Here is a 20357-nt window from a genome sequence, read left to right as displayed (position 1 = left end):
TCCTTGGCCTATACCCAAAGGACTTAAAATCAGCATATTACAGAGATACAGCCACATCAATGTTCATAGCTGCTCAGTTCACAATAGTCAGATTGTGGAACCAACCTAGATGTCCTTCAATTGATGAATGGATAAAGAAACTGTGGTATATATATACAATGGAATATTACTCAGCCATAAAGAATGATAAAATTATGGCATTTGCAGGCAAATGGATTAAATTGGAGAATATAATGCTAAGTGAGATAAGTCAATCTCAAAAAAAAACCAAAGGACGAATGATATCGCTAATAAGTGGATAATGACATAATGGAGGGTGGGAGGGGTTAGTGTTAGGGTTAGAGTTAGGGTTAGGGAGGGGGCAAGAATGGAGGAAGGAAGGACTGTATAGAGGGAAAAGAGGGGTGGGAGGGGTGGGGGGAAGGGAAAAAATAACAGAATGAATCAAACAACATTACCCTATGTAAATTTATGATTACACAAATGGTATGCCTTTACGCCATGTACAAACAGAGAAACAACATGTATCCCATTTGTTTACAAAAAAAAAAAAAAAGAAATACAAATGGCTAAGAAATACATGAAAAAAATGTCCAACATCTCTAGTGATTAAGGAAATGCAAATCAAAACTATATGGAGATTTCACCTCACTCCAGTCAGAACAACAATTATCAAGAATACAAATAATAATAAGTGTTGGCAAGGATGTGGGGAAAAAGTTACAGTCATACATTTTTAGTGGGACTACACATTAGTGCAACAAGTCTAGAATGCCATATGGAGATTTCACAAAAAAATTAGGAATGGAACCACCATATGACCTAGCTATACAACTCTTGCATATTATAGGGATGCAGCCACATCAGTATTTATAGCAGCACAATTCACAATAGCCAAGCTATGGAACCAACTTAGGTGCCCTTCAGGAGATGAATAGATAAAGAAAATGTGGTACATAAACACAATGGACTATTAGTCATAAAGAATGAAATTATGGCATATGCTGGTAAATGGATGTAAAGGAGATAATCATGCTAAAAGAGACCCAGAAAGTCAAAGGTCAAATGTTTTCTCTGCTATGTGAAAGCTAATCAAAAATGGGAAAAAAGAAAAGGGGAGATTCCATCAAAATAGAAGATCAGTGGAGTAGATGAGGAGACTGAGGGGGAAGGAGGAGGGATGGGAAAAAGAAAGAACAGTAGAATGAATCTAATCAACTTTCGTATGTGCATAATATGAACATATGACAGTGAATCTTACCATTATGTACATCCACAAGGCATTAATTAAAAAAATTTTAATAGCAGAAAGATCAATACAGTAGAGGGAAGGAAACAGGAGGGAGGGAGAAGGGGAGAGAGGGGTAGTACTAGGAACTGAATTAGAGCAAATTATATTTCATGCTTTTATAATTATGTCAAAAAAACTCTTAATATTACATGTAACTGAAAAGAACTAGTAAGAAAAGAAAAATGTTTTAAAAACTAGCATTTTAAAAAAAGAGACTGGGGCTGGGGTTGTAGTTCAGTGGTAGAGCACTTGCCTGGCACTGGGTTGGGTCCTCAGCACCAAATAAAAATAAATAAATAAAATAAAGGTATTGTGTCCACCTACAACCAAAAATATTAAAAGAGAGAGAGAGAGAGAGAGAGAGACAGACAGACAGACAGACAGACCTAGAAAAGGATAGGTTACATTTTTTTCTACTTGAGGTTAGGGTCCCAACTGTGATGTTGGTTGATGAAGAAATAGTTGAAGTATTAAAAGGCAAATGGTAGTCCAAACTAGACCAAAACAACCAACCAAAACAAAACTCTGGAAAAGTCTATTTCAATTGAGTATCTGGGTATTTCATGTGGTATCACAAAAAAATGCTTGATAGCTATTTTCTCAATTCTTTCAAGGTACACAGCTATATCATTATAGTTAAAGAGAAAAGATGTTACTTCATTATATACAGTGAATGCCTTAGGACATTATGGCTTCACTCCTAGAATGCTAAGAAGAATGCTTTGGAAATATACATCACAGAAAACAGAAAATTATTGGCATAAGGCAGAACTGAAAGGTTAATGCAAACCTTTTTCAACAATTATATACTATTTATTAGTCAAGAATTTACAAAATGAATGCCCTAACATCTAAGACTTTAGACTTGTTCAGTGTACTATGTAAAAATACAGTTTTGCTGAAGAAAAATCAGGCCAGTCATACAAATTGTGGTAAATGTCAGAGGACTATGTCTGAATTATCAGCACATATGGTAAGAACTTTGTCCTCATGTCCACCTGACTCTCTTATAAGAGTTATCTGGTGTATCTCAATATACAAAGTGTCTCCTTTTGACGATACATACTGACACATGAGATTTGGATACCAAGACCTAATTTCGAGTTGTCCCTGTACCCATTTGTTGACACAATGAACACAGGAGGCCTGAATCCCAGGATTAGTAATGACTACACAGATGATCTGGACTAAATATACAGCTTCCCTTTAGCAACTCCAGGAACCTAAACTAAAAGCAAAAATAGCTAGATTATCAAATGGATAACACAACTTTCACATTCTTGGAGTAATCTTATAATAGGTCTTCTGGCTAGTTTTATAATTCTAAATAATTATGTCAAACCTAAGCTCTCATATTTAGAAGTTATACTTTAATATTCAGATGTACAGAATTAAGTAACTTGATGAATTATGTGACATGCCCATTTCTAGACATTTTAATGGAATAATTAATTTGGTCAAAAGTTCTGTATAAAAATGAGACACTGAAAGTTATAAGGTAGAGATGGAGGTTTACTTTCAAAATATTCTAGGTCAAGGCTTTCTCTCATTTTTTACAAATGAATTTCAGAGGTTCTAGTGTATATCTGCTTGAAAACAGTTGCTTTCTGAGAAAATCAGGAGGCACTCTCGAAGACCATACTAAATCTTCAGTAATTGTCTTTGTGTTTTAAAGTCCAGCACTTACAGAATAACAATTCATTTCAAACACATTATAGAGTATCTGCTAAGAACTTCTTAGCAATTTTTAGATAAGAGACAGCTACAAGTTTATCAACTTTTACAAGTCAGATACATAGTAATTAGACTTGGGGGTTTTTTAAATGTGATCCCTGGACCAGGACAGCATCAACATACTTGATAATTGCTGGTTTTATAATACTTTGTTCCTGAAAGCAGTTAAAACAGTTCAAAACTAACTTTTGATTTCGGTTACAATAGCCTGGCTCAATCAGTTTCGGAGAGTAGATCTAATTCCTTTTTCTCAAATGCCTGTTTGGGGTTTTTAATTAAGCAATTATTTATTCCAACAAAACAATGTTCATTGTGGATAACCAGAAACATAAAAATGCAAGTGTCACCTATAATTTTATGGCAAGAGATAAGAGTATTTTCAGTTTATTCAGGAATTTAAAGAGGTATATATATTGAATTTTTATAAGTGTGTACTGAAGAATGACTGAAGGCGACTTATTTTTATTTTATTGATCTACCCTTTGTTTTTACAGTGCTGTATGTGTTAGACTGAGCTACATTCTTAGCCCAATTTATCTATTCTTATTCCATGAACCAGACCATTTTTGTTACTTAAGTTTTGTCATTTGTTTAAATATTATTGGATTAAGTCTACTCTCATTACTTTTTTCAAAACAATTTCATCATTCTCAAATATGTACTTCAAGATAAACTTTTAAAAATCAGTTTTCCACGTTACAGAAAATTTGATTTAGATTTCATTAAATCTATATATTAATTTGAAATAAGCTAATATTTCAATATCTTCCCATTTATGATATAATACTATACCTTTCTCTTATCCTAGTTTTCTTTATAGTTTCTTATTTTTGCACTTTTTTCCATGCAGTCCTGTGTGTTTCTTGATAATACTACTGCTAGGCAATTTATTCATATTATATACTTTTTATTATCATGAAAGAAACTTTTCTCCATATTTTTAAACTAGTGTCAATGGTTAGGAAAACACCAGATTATACAGAGTTAATTTTCTAGAGAAAGTAAGACACTTGTTGGCATGCGCCATTTGAGAGTATAAGAAAACAAACAGATGCTAGCACTATTCCAAGACTCTGAAAGAATGCTTCTCTACTAGACAGCTGAGTTATTCAAACATTTTCTTAATTTGTTTATATTCTCCTAGAGGGAAAAAAAAAAAAAGCAAATGAGTTCTGGTAAAGTAGAAGCAGAAGAAAAAACGGGAAAAAAATGAGTTATAATAAAACCCAAAGGAGAAATCTATGAAAAATAGGGCCTTCAAAATGAGGCTTTATTATTTCTTAAAATAATATAAGAGCCAAAGAAGATTAGCTAATAGAAATAATGTAACTTGAGGATTGTCTTCTAAGCAACTGTTGGAGGAAACATAAATGAGATTTACCCTCAATGATGGTAAACTGGAAATAACCTCCAAATTATGATGCACATATCCTCTAGTTCATCAACCCAACTTTTGGAAATCTATTCAAAGATTCACTTAACCTATATGAAATTTATATGTTCAAGGTTATTCATTTTAAAGCAGGATTATTTGCAACAGCACAAGATGGGAAACAACCAAATGCCCATCAATAAGGGCTTGTAAAATAAACCATGTACACACAATTAAGCTGTTAAAAAAAGAGAAAGTTCTCTATATGAATGTTGAGTACAAAGAAAAGATTGGGGGGAAATAGTTCAGGTGACTATAAGAAACACTTAACTGCAATCAATATCAATGAAAACTTTTTAAAAGAAGAATGATATTGTCTAAAATCAGAGGTTGGCCACTGGACCAAATCAGTCTGTTTTAGTACAGCCTGTAAGCTAAGAATGGCTTTCCAGGTGTAAAGAGTTATAAAGAAAATTAAAGAAGAGTATGTGACAGAGAATTATGTGGTTCACAAACCCTAAAATATTTACTCTTTGGTCCTTCACTAAAAACATTTGTTGATTCTTTGTCCAAAGAATGGCATATTTTCTTGGTGAAGCAACAGAAAACAAACTAGATACCTTATACGTGCAGATAGTCAATTTCCTCTTCCTAGTTTCAGTGTTTCTCTGCAGTAATGTATTACACATCTGGAAAACCTGCTGCATGACAGCATCTTGTCTCAGGTCATCACGGCCCTTCAGAATAGTCAAACATAAATAACTAAGTACAGTTCATTTTATTAGAAAAACCTATACGACTTACCTGAGGACATAACAATGTACTCAGAAGTCAATCTGAGCATCAGTGCTCTTCTGAATAGTCTCTTAAATAATTAAGACCTACTGTTAATCTTTCATTTAGAATAAGCTAACACTGGGGAAGCACACTGACAGAAAAAAGAAGTTTCCCTATCTATTTTTAGAATCAAACTAATTGAACTTCCCCACCTTCCAGCACACTGCAAAATACCTAAATGGAGTAGTACTATATCTCTCCACTGTTCTCCAGCAGGACCCAAAGAACCCCTGAGCAAACACAAAAAGAGGAATACTGGCTCTTTCTGGAACAATAGCACCAGGCACAGTGCTAAGCCCAGTATACTGAGGCAAAGGTCTTTAACTTGTCCTAATCATGGAAATAAGTCACAACCACAAAAAGATTTTTTTCACAACAAACAAGTTAATTGTTCACCTCATCATGTCTGTGCATTTTAACAGAATAGTCTTTTACTTGAATCAACTGTATAATAATGATAGTCTTTCAGAGACTACAAAAAAAATATAGAAAAACACATCATGGTTCTAAAAAAACAGTGCATTTCTATTTCACAAGTTTTTCTCACTTGTAATTATTAAAAAAAATAATAAAGCAGCAAAAAATATCAAATGAGTTTTTTTTTTTTTTAATGTTGATATCATTAATACTTTAAGGACTACAACAGAAAAGGGAAGTCTTACCTTGACAAGCTGTCTCCTTTCCTTGCCATCAGAGCCTACACAATCTATTATTTTTGGTAAATTTAAACCTCCTGCTAAACGGAATTCTGTTTTAAATGACTGTACAGTCACTAGATTTCCATATTCTCCTGTGGGGTCCACCTAATGAAAAGTATAATTATGAAAATAGGTCAAATATAGAATTTGCATTTAAACAAATGATAAATGGCAATTTTAAGATTAAACAGGAATGAATGAAACTGTGTTACTGGTTGGGAACTAGAACTATAAATTTACTTTCTGTTGAATGAAAGATAAAATATATTACATTGAAAAGTTTTCAAAAATTATATATAGATAATATTAAATTCACTTTTCTAAAGTTTTTAATAAAACTAAGGTATACCAAGTTAGAACAGAGTTACTGAAAAATTACTGAAAAAATTAGAACTCAAGTGTTGTTATTCACATATGTTAAGTCATCTGAGAAATAACAAAATTCCTTACAACAACATGTACATTTTTTTTTTAACATGTACATTTTAAAAAGGGTGGCAAGGAGTTTTCTATGTCAGTGATTATGGCATTTTCAGGATATATTCAGTTAACTAACTTAGCTGATATAGCTGGAAAGATATCAGTTAATCCACATGATATAGCTATAGTTCAAATTCAGTGACAATTTATACAAAGTACTGAAGTACAAATTCAATGGAGAGATTTACAATGTACTTAACATGTTCATTTTCTAAATTATAACCTATATTATGACAATATCCCTGCCCACATGGTGCTTCTAGCAATAAAACATAATTATGACATACCTAGATGTATTATGATCATACAGTCCAATACATATTGCATTACTTAATAATGTAATACATGGGTTGGAGTTGTGGTTCAGTGGTAGAGCGCTTGCCTGGCATGTGTGAGGCACTGAGTTCAATTCTCAGCACCACATATAAATATATAAATAAAATAAAGGTCCACTGCCAACTAAAAAAAATAATGTAATACATCACAGCCAATACATTCCACCAAATACCAAAACTTTAAAAAAAAAAAAAAATCAAAAGAAAAACAATTGAGAATTTTCTTGCTAAGTCAAAAGTTAGTCTTGGTTTAAACACCTGGAATTTTCCTTCTTCTGACCATTAAAGATAATACCCTATAGATCTTCAAAAGATGGGAGGTATAGAACGGAAGGCAAAGGAAGTAGAAGCCTTTGATTATTTCAAGGGAATCTAATGCAATCTAATGTAATCTCTAGGTTGAAACACACAAAATTTCCAATACATAACCAATTTTGAATACATAAAAAGATTATTTGAATAAAGTTTGATCTAATAAAGTAGAACTGGCTTAATTAAAAAAAAATCAAGAGTTAATGGTAAATTACCTTAATTTCCATAGTAGGAACAATAACATCTTCTAAATTCTTAAGTTTAGTAATTGGCTGGTCTGCTGGAATATTGATGCCTTCTGTTATTTAAAAATAGAGAGATTTTAGTGACAACTGCAAACTGAGGAACAATACTGTAGGTCAAGTAGGAGTAGCAACACTCATTCTTTCAAACATACTTCTCTGAGTTTTCCACTGAGTGGCATCTAAGTTTGCTAATATAATATAAGCATCACAAAGTGCCTCAATGTTCTTGACCATCTGAGGTCTCTTACTTCTGATAGTACATATTATTTTGTTTGCAGCCTCTGTTCGATCCTATTAACAAAAAACAGTGAGTTATAGAAAACAATGACAAAAACAAAATTTATGCACAGATCTTGATAATGGAAAGACTGTAAGTCATCAGATACAAACAAAATAGTCACCTTGTGAATCAAATACAAGGAGATTACTATTAGCTCAAGTGTCAGTGACTTTGGTGCCTTTCAGAAATCTATTTTTCACTGCTGTGAGGAAAATAAGAAAACACTACTGCTATCTATGCTTTAAAAAATATTCAGAAATTCTGAGCCAATTTTATCATAATAAAGGATTAAAAAACCAAATATTATCAACAACATGAATTCTTAAAATCCCCAAGACTTAAGAAAGGAATAATCTAGGAAAAGAATGAATATCACAAATGAAAATACCTCATCAAGCTGAGAGCTTTGTTTAGGTACATTTTTAGTTACTTGACTCCTTCTTGATATCTCTGGTTTGGTCAAAAATTCATCTTTGTTTGCATTTGCTAAGGCCAATATAATAAACAAAGTATGATGGGGGTGATCCATTGAAATCCTAGAGATGAGCTGTCAGAAAGTTAAGAACTATTAGTTTTGCACAAATTTAAAAAAAAAATAAAAAGTCCACATTTTTTTTTTAACATCAAAAGGCAAGTTACTACCTATATATGACAATGGGTGGAGTATGGGTATGTCTGAGTGTGAGAGTGCCAAAGAGGTAAATGAAGAGAGACTGAGTAACAACTCTGTGAAGTCAGAGAAATCCTAGAGATGAAGAGTAATATATACTTAACATGGTATATAGTAGTATAAAAGAAAAGCAATTACTATGTTTTGATGTTCAGGTCTACTTACATTGTTGAGGACTTCATGAAATCCTAGGCCTCCCATCATTTTGGTCCCCATTCTAGCAGCCAACTGGTACATAAGAGGCAAAAATTTATATGATGAAATCTTCATTCCATCTCTCTGCCATTGAAAAATTAAGAAAAATACATTTCAATATTCTCATATCTAAGCAAAGAAATTATTCTAAAATAAAGTTCTTCTACTAGAACAACCTAGGGGTTATTAATAAAACTTAGCTACATTTATTCTTTGTCACTTGTGCTATCTGCAAGTCTTCCTAGTGGGTATAAAGGATTAAGCAAGTAAGAACATTTGATCCTAACTTAAATTGTCCTCAGAAAAGGAGTGCTTGGAACTGTTTATATTCCAGTGACTCCAAGGAGGACAATCCTGAGAAAATGGTATGTAATAATTATTTTCCCTATATTCCAAAAGTAACAGAAGTTAGTGTGCACTACAGCAGAGACTGGTTTTATCTATTATGAATGAGTCTTATCGCTTTTTTGCCGAGGAGAATCATTTTTACCTTTAACCTTCAAGTTAACAGACATAATATTTTGGTATCATACTTTTAATACTAGGTATCATCACTAAAATATAAGATTTTTAAATAAAACTTATCAAGTACTGCTTATTGGTGTTTTCTTTAAAAACATTGTTTTTCCACTTAGAAAAGTAATTCACTAAAAATAATTTCAAAAAATCAAAACTAAGGGAAGAAGTCTACTTCTTTGTTATTTCTACAATCCCACAATGCTGGGGACTCGAACCCAGGCCTCCAGCATGGGAGTCAGGCACTCAACGTGATGTGCTATATCACCAGCATGAAAAAGTCTACTTGTGATCATATCATTTCTCAACTGCTTTCCAATTTCTCAATCTAGCTCTCCATCCTAGGTACTCTCCTATGGTAATTGCAGATATGGAAAAACACTGACATAAATTCTCTCACTTCCACACAATCTTGTGTCATTTGGAGCTTATCAAGTACCTGTGTGTAGAAGACCAGACTTACTACTAGGGAGATAAAGGACTATATAAAATTGGATATCGTGGGGCTCATGTCTAAGTTTTTACCACAAGACTGAATGTGGAGTTGAACAAGATTTACCTTCATCATGCAATTGACTTCAGAAACTCCAGAATTTTCAAGCCAGAGTGAACAAAGTCGGAATACCCACATATCATGTTCTTCTCCACTTAATAAACAGTTGATGTAATTTTCAACTGCTTTACATAAGAAGCGTTTACGATCCTCTTTCAGTGCACGGAGGGCACATTCATCCAGCTCCAGCTCTCTTTGAACCTTTACTGTGTATCTTGCATAGGATAATTAAAGTAAAACACAAAAGTCATAACATTTTACAAAGCTACAAACATCATACATGATATGTATGATTTTGAAAAAGCAAAGTTCTAAAGCTTATAAAGGGGAAAAATTACTTTTGTCATATGGTATAATTCACAAGCTTTTTAGGCAACCAAAGACAAAGTGGACTCTACTCAAGCCAGTTAGTTAGCTTGATCCTCTATTTATACTAAAATATACAGACCCAAGGTAGGTTTAAATATATTTAATTACATTAAAACAGATTTTTTTTGTATTTAATTTCAACACCAATCTTTTTCCAACCATAACAACAAAAAATCCAAAAAGGTAACATCTATATAGTCTACAATGACTTTAGAACTAAGGTATGAATTCTTCATAAAGAACATGTATCAGTGTACTGCATACTAATTTGTGATTAATCACTGTAGGGCCATGACAATCTGTAAGTACTCAAACTAGGCTTTAGTGCTCAAAAAAAAAAAAAGAATTCACATCACACTTTTTTACACAAACAAGTTCAATTTACTCAGCTGGTGAACACAAAATCATCACCTGTAGGCACATATTTACCTATTGGTCTGAATTTTATGTTCTCTTAGGAGGCCCACTTCCTCTTTGGCCCTTTTTAAGAGAGCTTGCTTGTTTTCAAATTCTGACGATTTCATGTAGTTTTCAATTCTCTGGTACTGAGTGTCGGAGAACCGTGCTAATGAGAGAAATGCCTTCATTTTTCCATTTCTGAGCTCATTGCTTTCTCCATCATAACTTCCAGCAACTTCTACTGCCTTCAAGAATCAAGAATCAAATACTGCTTTTATAGGTGTTTTCTTTAAAAACATTGTTTTTAAATTATACTTATAAACACTATATACATTTAAATTATATTTATAAACATTATATACATTTAAACACTCAGATCAAGGTAATCCCACACCATATATATATATACCATATATATATATCCTACACCATATATATATATATATGCTAAATTAAATGAAGAATGTATTTTCTTGACTTTTCAAAGTAACTTCTGATACCACAGAAATAACCACAACTGATATTTGTAAAGAACTGCAAAAACAAAAATTTCTTTAAAATTTAAAGAATTTAAAAATTTAAAGAAAAGCATAATTACATCATGCTTTTCATGTTAACACTTTTTTTTTGTGAGGTTACTAGTTAAACTAAATAAAAACTGAAGGCCAAAACAAGGTGGAGTACTGAAGTTCTAGCCCTTACTTGTGGTTGATGGGACGATACGCACATTCCTTAATCAGTTATTTTTGTTGATGATAAATGGAGAAATTATCAGAAACAACTTATTCAAAGAATAGCTGGGGTGGGAATGGGGAAGAAGAGACGCTTGGGGCTACTTAAAAATATACTCCTTTTCTGTTTCATTTGGTCACAAACATTATAGAGAGCTCCAATAGTAATAATATGTGAAAGAATAAATCCATACTTTTGCTTTTGAAATACAATTGTTCTTAAGGAAAAGATCAAGTTATTCATGCTAAACAACAATCTTAAGAGTTGCTCCAAAAGCTTACCTTTTCTAGGTAGGTCTGCATGATGACTGCAGGATTTTCTAGGCAAGTTTCTGCTAACCAGTTGCCACAAACCCTCAGACATTCTGTGTATATAAGTTTTAGGTTGGGGTCATTCTGTGTAAGAAAAACAAAAGAGTAAAATGCAATTCATTATCGCAACTATATAAAAATGTTCTCTATGTAGGAAGAAAAAGCACATTTAAAATGTCTTTCCTAGCTGGGCACAGTGGCACATGCCTATAATCCCAGCGGCTTGGGAGGCTGAGGCAGGAGGATCATGAGTTCAAAGCCAGCCTTGGCAAAAGCAAGGCACTAAACAACTGAATGAGATCCTGTCTCTAAATAAAATACAAAATAGGGCTAGGGATGTGGCTCAGTGGTGGAGTGCCTTGAGTTCAATTAAAAAAAAAGGAAGAAATTTCTCCTCATCTGTTTTCAGGACACAACTATTTTAATAATTCCAAGTATGTAAATTTATAAAATAATCAACCTGTACTTTTTAAAGTTATTATTACTATTATTGGAGAAACTCGAATTTATGAGTACTTATATATGCCAGACAATTTGTAACAGGTTTATGTATATTAATCCATTTAATCCTCACAGGAATCCTATGAACTGAATATATTATCCCCAATTTATTGGTAAAAAAATTGAGGTACAAAGAAAGTAGCCAACTCCAGACAGCCTGCACTTCAGGGCCCATGGTGTTAAGCAATATTTAATATATCATACTGGCATTCAGTGCTTTGGTATAATGATAAATTCCCTACTAATGGAGGATATATCATACAAACATCCAACATTAAAAGTCCAGTAAGTTGAGAATCACTAAGCAGGTCTGAGGAATACCATAGTCAAATCTTTGACCAATTCATAATTCCTATAAACATACCTCCTTACCTCCCTTGTCCATTCTAGGCCAGAAATACTGCTAAAGTAGTAAAAACACATTTGCAATAACCAAGAGGTGATGTAAAATAAAATATTAGATGAGAAAATTTCCAAGCATCTGGATGTGGCAAATTAATTGTTCCAACTTGCTTTTTTTTTTATAATTTTTTTTTAGTTGCATTGAACACAATACCATTATTATTATTATTTTTTTTTTATGTAGCGCTGAGGATTGACCCCAGTGCCTTACATGTGCCAGGCAAGTGCTCTACCACTGAGCCACAATCCCAGTCATCTTGCTTTATATTTAAAATATTTTTGTTTTCTCAAGAATTTCCATTTCTGCGCTTGTTATTTCAAATTTACAGTAGGTATTTCACATTTATTGCCTCCTCTACACCATTTTTTCTTTTTTTTTTTGGTACCAGGCATTGAACCCAGGGGCACTTAACCACTGAGACACATCTCTAGCCCTTTTTTGCATTTTATTTAGAGACAGGGTCTCACTGAGTTGCTCAGCCCCTTCCTAAATTGCTAAGGTCGGCTTTGAACTTGTGATCCTCCTGCCTCAGCCTCCCAAGCTGCTGGGATTATGGGTGTACATCACCATGCCCAACCCACTTACCATTCTTGAATTCTTTAGAAAGTAAGACTTAACACTGGGATAAATTAAATTAATCCATCACAAGTAAAACTTACTGACTTGTTATAAATAGGAAAAACAGTTTCTAAACTTCTTTTCAAAACTCTTTCACAACATTTTATTCACGGATGAGTAACTTCAAAGTATTAATAAAATTGCTAATAAAATATTTTAAAAAATAGCAGTGCTTTTTTTTTTTTTATAATGGCATAACATTATTTCAGTCGATAAAAACCAAACAAACAACCTCTGCGCAGTTGGCATCCAACTTCTTAATCATTTGCTTGAGAATATTCAGGGCAAGACTCTGCTCTTTTTTTGCCCAGAATACTTGTGCTTCTTCCAGCTGCCACTCAGAGAATTCGCAAATAGCTGAATTATATTGTTTAATTTGAAATATTGCCCTTTCAGGTAGCTGAAATGAAAATGGCAAATAGGAATAAATACTTTCATTATTACTACTATTACCACTAATAATAATGAAAGCAGTAACTAACATTCACTGAGAACATGACTATTTGTCAGGGGCTGTCTTAAAGTACCTCTGTGCTTGCCTTCCAACCTCTACTCTTCATGTGTCTCTCTTCATAGTTACACATGTGCATGTGTATCAAACCACTGAACTGTTATCATAGTAAGTTAGGGATCATCTCTTTACATAACCAAGAATTTGAGGTTGAAAGAAGATAAGTACGTTGCCTAAGGCTTAAACTCAGGTTTGCAAAACACAGAACATCTTAACAATTATACTATGCACTGTGCAACAGTGATCTCTATTTCTCAACGACATTTCTTATTCACTCATGCTTTCTGTTATACAATAAAAGGAAAGGCCAAGAAGTAAGATGATTTTAAATCCTATTTACCTGAGTGTTCTTGAAAGTTCGGGCCAGAATAGAGAATTCTATAAGGTGTTTGGTGAGAATGTCCTTAAAACATTCTCTCTGAGAGTTCTCCACTTCCTTTTCCATCAGTATCTCCAAAATGACAGTACGTAGAGCCATGATAGGCTCCTGAAAACTAAAATCACTGTCCTTAATTAGCTGGGAGTGTTTGCGCCATTTAATGTATAATTCAGAGATTTGTTTATCTGTGAGTGATCTGAAAGCCAAAACACAGTTTTATGTAAGCAAAAGAAATAAAAAAAAAAATCATGGGGTTCTAAAATGTAATACACATCGCTCCATAACTCAGGTTTCAAGCAGAGGTTATTGGTTTCTTGGTGAGGCAGTTTTTGGAGCTTATCGATCCCCTGCTGTTTATCCCATTTGTCTACTGTGATCACCTGCAGTCTGCCAGCATATCGACTACTTTTTGAGTACAGATTGCTCACTGTCTGGCACCTACCATCTGCCATTTGCCTGCCACTTGCCTGTCCATCACCTGCCTTTCACCTATCCATCACCCACTGCCGAGGTTCACCTCCTGATCCTCTGACAGCAGTCAGCACACTGACCACAGACCACCAGTGGAGCACCAGCATCCTGCTGTTGCTTGAAAGTTCACTGTCATAGTACCTGCAGGTTTGGTTACACGTGGCTGCCGCCATTTTGAGACAACAGCCAGGACTTGTAGGACCCCTGCCTGGACTGACTGAGCCCCGTCTCCAGGATCCCTCAGCCCAAATGATCACTCTCTACCACTGGGGCCCTCAAATAGACTGAATGCTCCCTGCCACCAGGACCACCAGACTGACTGACTGCGCCCCGCCTCCAGGACCTCCAGCCAACCACGCCCACACCCCGAGGTGCAGCTCCCTATTTGCCAAAACATTTGGAAGCCACAGCAGCCATCTTGGATAATCCTGGAAGCCTTATCTCCCATCTACAGGTGGGGTAAATCCCATCCTGAGACGCCTGCTGGAGACTGGAAGCTCATTGTCAGGTACCTCTGATACATTAGGCTACTGAAGACTGGGAGGTTTGAATACTATATGACTGTTAAAGTGTAGAATTTCTTTATTCTCCTTATTGAAAAATTTTAAGTTTTTATTTCTTTACTTTTCTCACTCTCTTTTCCTTTTGTTTACCTGTTCCCTCGGAGTCTCTTTCTCCCTTTTCCCATGCTAACAACAGACTTCTCTTGATTACACTCTCACACTTTCTATGATCTAGAACTTCTATATATTCTTTTCTTATCCCACTGACAGCTACGTCCTACACCTCTTCCCATCCTCTTTGTCCTCCATCAGAAACTGCAGACCTTATTGCAAATCTATTTGTTATACTGAAGATAACAATTGAACTCATTCTGTTTATTATGACAATATTGTTTGCATCCTCATAGGGGCTCTTTGGTTTTATGTTGCACACTGTCTGAAATGGGTACTGCTAATATTGATCTCCACCTTAAAGAAAAGGTTTTGGAAAACTTTAGGGTCACTATATGCCTACAGGGGAGAAACTGCAATATCCCAGATCTGCACTGCTAGAGGGGAAGATACATGAACAACATGAAAAAACAAGGGAAGAAAATGATACAAACAAATTTAGATTCTATATTAATGGAATCCAGTGACAGTATGATAGAAGAAATGTCAGAAAAGGACTTCAGATTATACATGATTAAAATGATTCATGAAGCAAAAGGATGAGATAAGAGAGCAATTGCAGGCAATGAATGTTCATACCAATAAGAGCAACTGCAGGAAGCAAAAGATCATTTCAACAAAGAGATATTCTGAAAAAAAAAAACATTCAAATGGAAATTCTTGAAATGAAGGGAACAATAACCAAACAAAAAACTCAGTGGAAAGCATCACCAACAGACTAGACCACTTGGAAGTCAGAACCTCAGATAATGAAGACAAAATATTTAATCTTAAAAATAAAGTTGCCCAAATAGAGAAGATGGTAAGAAATCATGAACAGAATCTCCAAGAACTATGGGACATCATGAAAAGACCAAATTTAAGAATTATCGGGATTAAGGAAGGCACTGAGATACAAACCAAAGGAATGAACAACCTATTCAATGAAATAAGACCAGAAAATTTCCCAAACCTGAAGAATGAAATGGAAAATCAAACACAAGAGGCTTACAGAACACCAAATGCAAAAAATCACAACAGATCCACACCAAGGTACATTATAATGAAAATGCCTAACATCTAAAATAAAGATAGGATCTTGAAGGCTGTGAGAGAAAAGCATCAGATTACCTATGGGGGAAACCAATAGTTATCAGCAGACTTCTCGCCCAGACTCTAAAAAGCTAGAAGGGACTGGAACAACATATTTCAAGCTCTGAAAGAACATGGTTGCCAACCAAGAATCCTATACCCAGCAAAACTAACCTTCAGATTTGAAGAGGAAATAAAATCCTTCCATGATAAACAAAAGTTAAAAGAATTTACAAACAGAATGCCTGCACTACAGAATATTCTCAACAAAATATTCCATGAGGAGGAAATGAAAAACAACAATGTAGGTCAGTAATGGGAGGAGCTACCTTAAAGGAAAAACTATTCAAAGGAGAAACCAAGTCAAGTTAAAAATCAAAAATCAGCTCAAATGACTGGGAATACAAATCATGTCTCAATAATAATCCTGAACGTTAATGGCCTAAACTTACCAATCAAAAGACACAGACTGGCAGATTGGATTAAAAAGAAAGACCCTGCCTTCAAGAGACTCATCTCATAGAAAAATACATCCACAGACTAAAGGTGAAAGAATGGGAAAAAACCTACCACACACATGAACTCAGTAAAAAAGCAGTGGTTTCCATCCTTACTTCAGATAAAGTGGACTTCAAGCCAAAGTTAGTTAGAAGGGATAAATGAGGGCATTTCATACTGCTTAAGGAAACCATACATCAGGAAGACCTAACAATTGTAAATATTTATGCCCCAAACAACAGTGCATTCATGTACATCAAACAAATCCTACTCAATTCCAGAAATCAAAGAGACCACAACACAATAATTCTAGGTGACTTTAACACCCTGCTGTCACCACTGGATAGATTTTCAAACAAAAACTAAAAAAAAAAAAAAAAAGAAACCACAGAACTCAGTAACACAATCAATAACTTAGACTTTACAGACGTATATAGAATATTCCATCAATCAATGAGAGAATTCACTTTCTTCTCAGCAGCACATGGAACCTTCTCAAAAACAGACCATATGTTATGCCACAAAGCAGCCCTTAGTAAACGCAAAAAAACAGAAATACTGCCTTGTATTCTGATCATAATAGAATGAAATTAGAAATCAATGACAAAATAAAAATAGAAATTACTCCAATACCTGGAGACTAAATAATATGCTATTGAATGAAGCATGGATAACAGAAAGCACCAGGGAGGAGATAAAAAAAATTGTTAGAGGTAAATGAGAATGACGATACAACACTATGAAAGCAGTACTAAGAGGAAAATTCACTGCATGGAGTGCATTCAAGAAAAGAATAAAAAGTCAACAAATAAATGACCTAACATTATAGCTCAAAGCCCTAGAAAAAGAACAAAACAACACCAAAAGTAGTAGAAGACAGGCAATAATTAAAATCAGAGCTGAAATCAATGAAATTGAAACAAAAGAAACAATTCAAAAAATTGACAGAACAAAAAGCTGGTTCTCTGAAAAAGTAAACAAAATAGACAAACCCTTAGCCACACAAACAAAGAGAAGGAGAGAGAAAACTCAAATTACTAAAATTCGTGATGAAAAAGCAAATATCACGACAGACACCACTGAAATACATAACATGATGAGAAGCTACTTTGAAAATCTATATTCTAACAAAATTGAAAATACCAAAGACATCGACAAATTTCTAGAGACATATGAACCTCCTAAACTGAAGCAGGAGGACATATGCAATTTAAACAGATCAATATCAAGCAATGAAATAGAGGGCATTTAAATAGAAGCTATTAAAAACCTACCATACAAGAAAAGTCCAGGACCAGACGGATTCTCAGCCGAGTTCTACAAGACCTTCAAAGAAGAACTCATCCCAATACTTCTCAAAGTATTCCAGGAAATAGAAAAGGAGGGTACCCTACCAAACTCATTCTATGACGCTAATATCACCCTCATACCCAAACCAGGCAAAGACACATCAAGGAAAGAAAATTTTAGACCAATATCCTTGATGAATATAGATGCAAAGGTCCTTAACAAAATACTGGCAAAGCGTATCCAAAAACATATTAAGAAAATTGTGCACCACGATCAAGTGGGTTTCATCCCTGGAATGCAAGGAAGGTTTAACATCCGTAAATCAATAAGAGTAATCCATCATGTCAATAGACTTAAGGATAAGAATCATATGGCTATTTCAATTGACACAGAAAAAGCGTTCGACAAAATACAACACCCCTTCATGCTCAAAACACTAGAAAAAATAGGGAGAGTAGGAACATTCCTGAACATTCTAAAGGCTATTTATGCTAAGCCCACGGCCAACATCATTCTTAATGGAGAAAAACTGAAAGCATTCCCTTTAAAAACGGGAACAAGACAGGGATGCCCTCTTTCACCTCTTCTATTCAACATCATCCTTGAAATACCAGCCAGAGCAATTAGACAGACTAAAGAAATTAAAGGGATATGAAAAGGAAAAGAGGAACTCAAGCTGTCATTATTTGCTGATGACATGATTCTCTGTTTAGAGGATTCAAAAAACTCCTCCAGAAAACTTCTAGACCTCATCAATGAATTCAGCAAAATAGCAGAATATAAAATCAATACATATAAATCTAAAGCATTTTTATACATAAGCGATGAAACATCTGAATGGGAAATGAGAAAAACAACTCCATTCGCAATAGCCACAAAAAAAAAAAAAAAAAAAAAAAAACAAAACTTGGGAATCTAACCAAAAAGGTGAAAGACCTCTACAATGAAAACTACAAAACTTTGAAGAAAGAAATTGAGGGAGACCTTAGAAGATGGAAAGATCTCCCATGTTCTTGAATAAGCAGAATTAATATTATCAAAATGGCCATACTTCCAAAGGCGCTATACAGATTTAACACAATTCCAATTAAAATTCCTATGACATTTCTCATAGAAACAGAAAAAGCAATCATGAAATTCATCTGGAAGAACAAAAGACCCAGAATAGCCAAAGCAATCCTGGGCAGGAAGAGTGATGCAGTAGGTATCACTATACCAGACCTTAAACTCTACTATAGAGCAATAGTAACAAAAATGGCACGGTACTGGCACCAAAATAGACAGGTAGATCAATGGAGAAAAGATAGCCTCTTCAACAAATGGTGCTGGGAAAACTGGAAATCCATATGCAGTAAAATGAAATTAAACCCCTATCTCTCACCCTGTACAAAACTCAACTCAAAATGGATCAAGAATCTAGGAATTAGACCTGAGACCCTTCACCAAACAGAAGAAAAAGTAGGCCCGAATCTCTACCACGTTGGCTTAGGACTAGACTTCCTTAACAAGACCCCCATAGCTCAAGAAATAAAAGCAAGAATCAATAAATGGGATAGATTCAAACTAAACAGTTTTTTTCTCAGCACAGGAAACAATCAATACTGTGAAAAGAGAGCCTACAGAGTGGGAGAAAATCTTTTCCACACACACTTCAGACAGAGCACTCATCTCTAAAGTTTGTAAAGAACTTAAAAAACTTTACACCCAAAATACAAAGAACCCAATCAATAAATGGTAAGGAAATGGGCAGACATTTCACAGAAGATGATGTACAGGTGATCAACCAATATATGAAAAAGTGCTCATCATCTCTAGTAATTAGAGAAATGCAAATTAAAACCACCCTAAGATTTCATCTAACTCCATTGAGAATGGTTATTATCAAGAACACAAGCAGTAATAAGTGTTGGCGTGGATGTGGGGAAAAAGGCACATTTGTACTTTGCTGGTGGAATTGCAAATTGGTGCAATCATTCTGGAAAGCAGTATGGAGATTCCTCAGAAAGTTTGGAAGGGACCCACCATTGGACCCAGCTATCCCACTCCTTGGTTTACACCCAAAGGACTTAAAATCAGCATACTACAGTCACATCCATGTTCATAGCAGCTCAATTTGCAATAGGTAGATTGTGGAACCAAACTAGATGCCCTTCAATTGACAAATGAAGAAACTGTGGTATATATACACAATGGAATATAACTCAGCCATAAAGAATAAAATTATGTCATTTTCTGGTAAATGGATGAAGTTGGAAAATATCATGCTAAGTGAAACAGGCCAAGTCCAAGAAACCAAAGGCAGAATGTTTCCTCTGAGAAGTGCATGACAATATATGAGGGGGGTGGTAGGGGGAAGACAAGAATGAAGGATCTTTGGATGGTGTAGAGGAAAAAGGGGTGGGAGCGGGTAGGGATGGAAAAACAGTAGAATGAAACAGATAGTATTACCCTATATATATTTATGATCACATGAATGGTATGAATCTACATTGTGTACAACCATAGAAATGAAAAGTTGTACCCCTCCAAAAAAAATAAATAAAATAAAACCACCAAAAAAAGTAATACACAATAAAAGGAATTTTTATAGTCACAAGCTTAGAACTTATAAA

At 34.4% G+C, this 20357-nt stretch overlaps 1 protein-coding gene across 1 annotated transcript in view; it reads right to left on the bottom strand.

Annotated features, from left to right (window-relative positions):
• The window catches only part of Atm (ATM serine/threonine kinase), a 152519-nt gene that overhangs the window by 35784 nt on the left and 96378 nt on the right, over positions 1 to 20357 (bottom strand). Inside the window, 11 exon segments of the mRNA XM_047515806.1 lie at positions 5018 to 5134; positions 5897 to 6037; positions 7275 to 7357; positions 7457 to 7595; positions 7973 to 8131; positions 8420 to 8533; positions 9525 to 9732; positions 10317 to 10531; positions 11300 to 11413; positions 13084 to 13251; positions 13703 to 13937. Coding sequence (XP_047371762.1) covers positions 5018 to 5134; positions 5897 to 6037; positions 7275 to 7357; positions 7457 to 7595; positions 7973 to 8131; positions 8420 to 8533; positions 9525 to 9732; positions 10317 to 10531; positions 11300 to 11413; positions 13084 to 13251; positions 13703 to 13937 — 1693 coding nt within the window.

This window comes from Sciurus carolinensis, chromosome 11, assembly GCF_902686445.1.
Source record: "Sciurus carolinensis chromosome 11, mSciCar1.2, whole genome shotgun sequence".
NCBI classification, from domain to species: Eukaryota; Metazoa; Chordata; class Mammalia; order Rodentia; family Sciuridae; genus Sciurus; species Sciurus carolinensis.
Note: the sequence above shows the minus strand (reverse complement) of the source record. Positions and strands in the feature narration are given on the sequence as shown.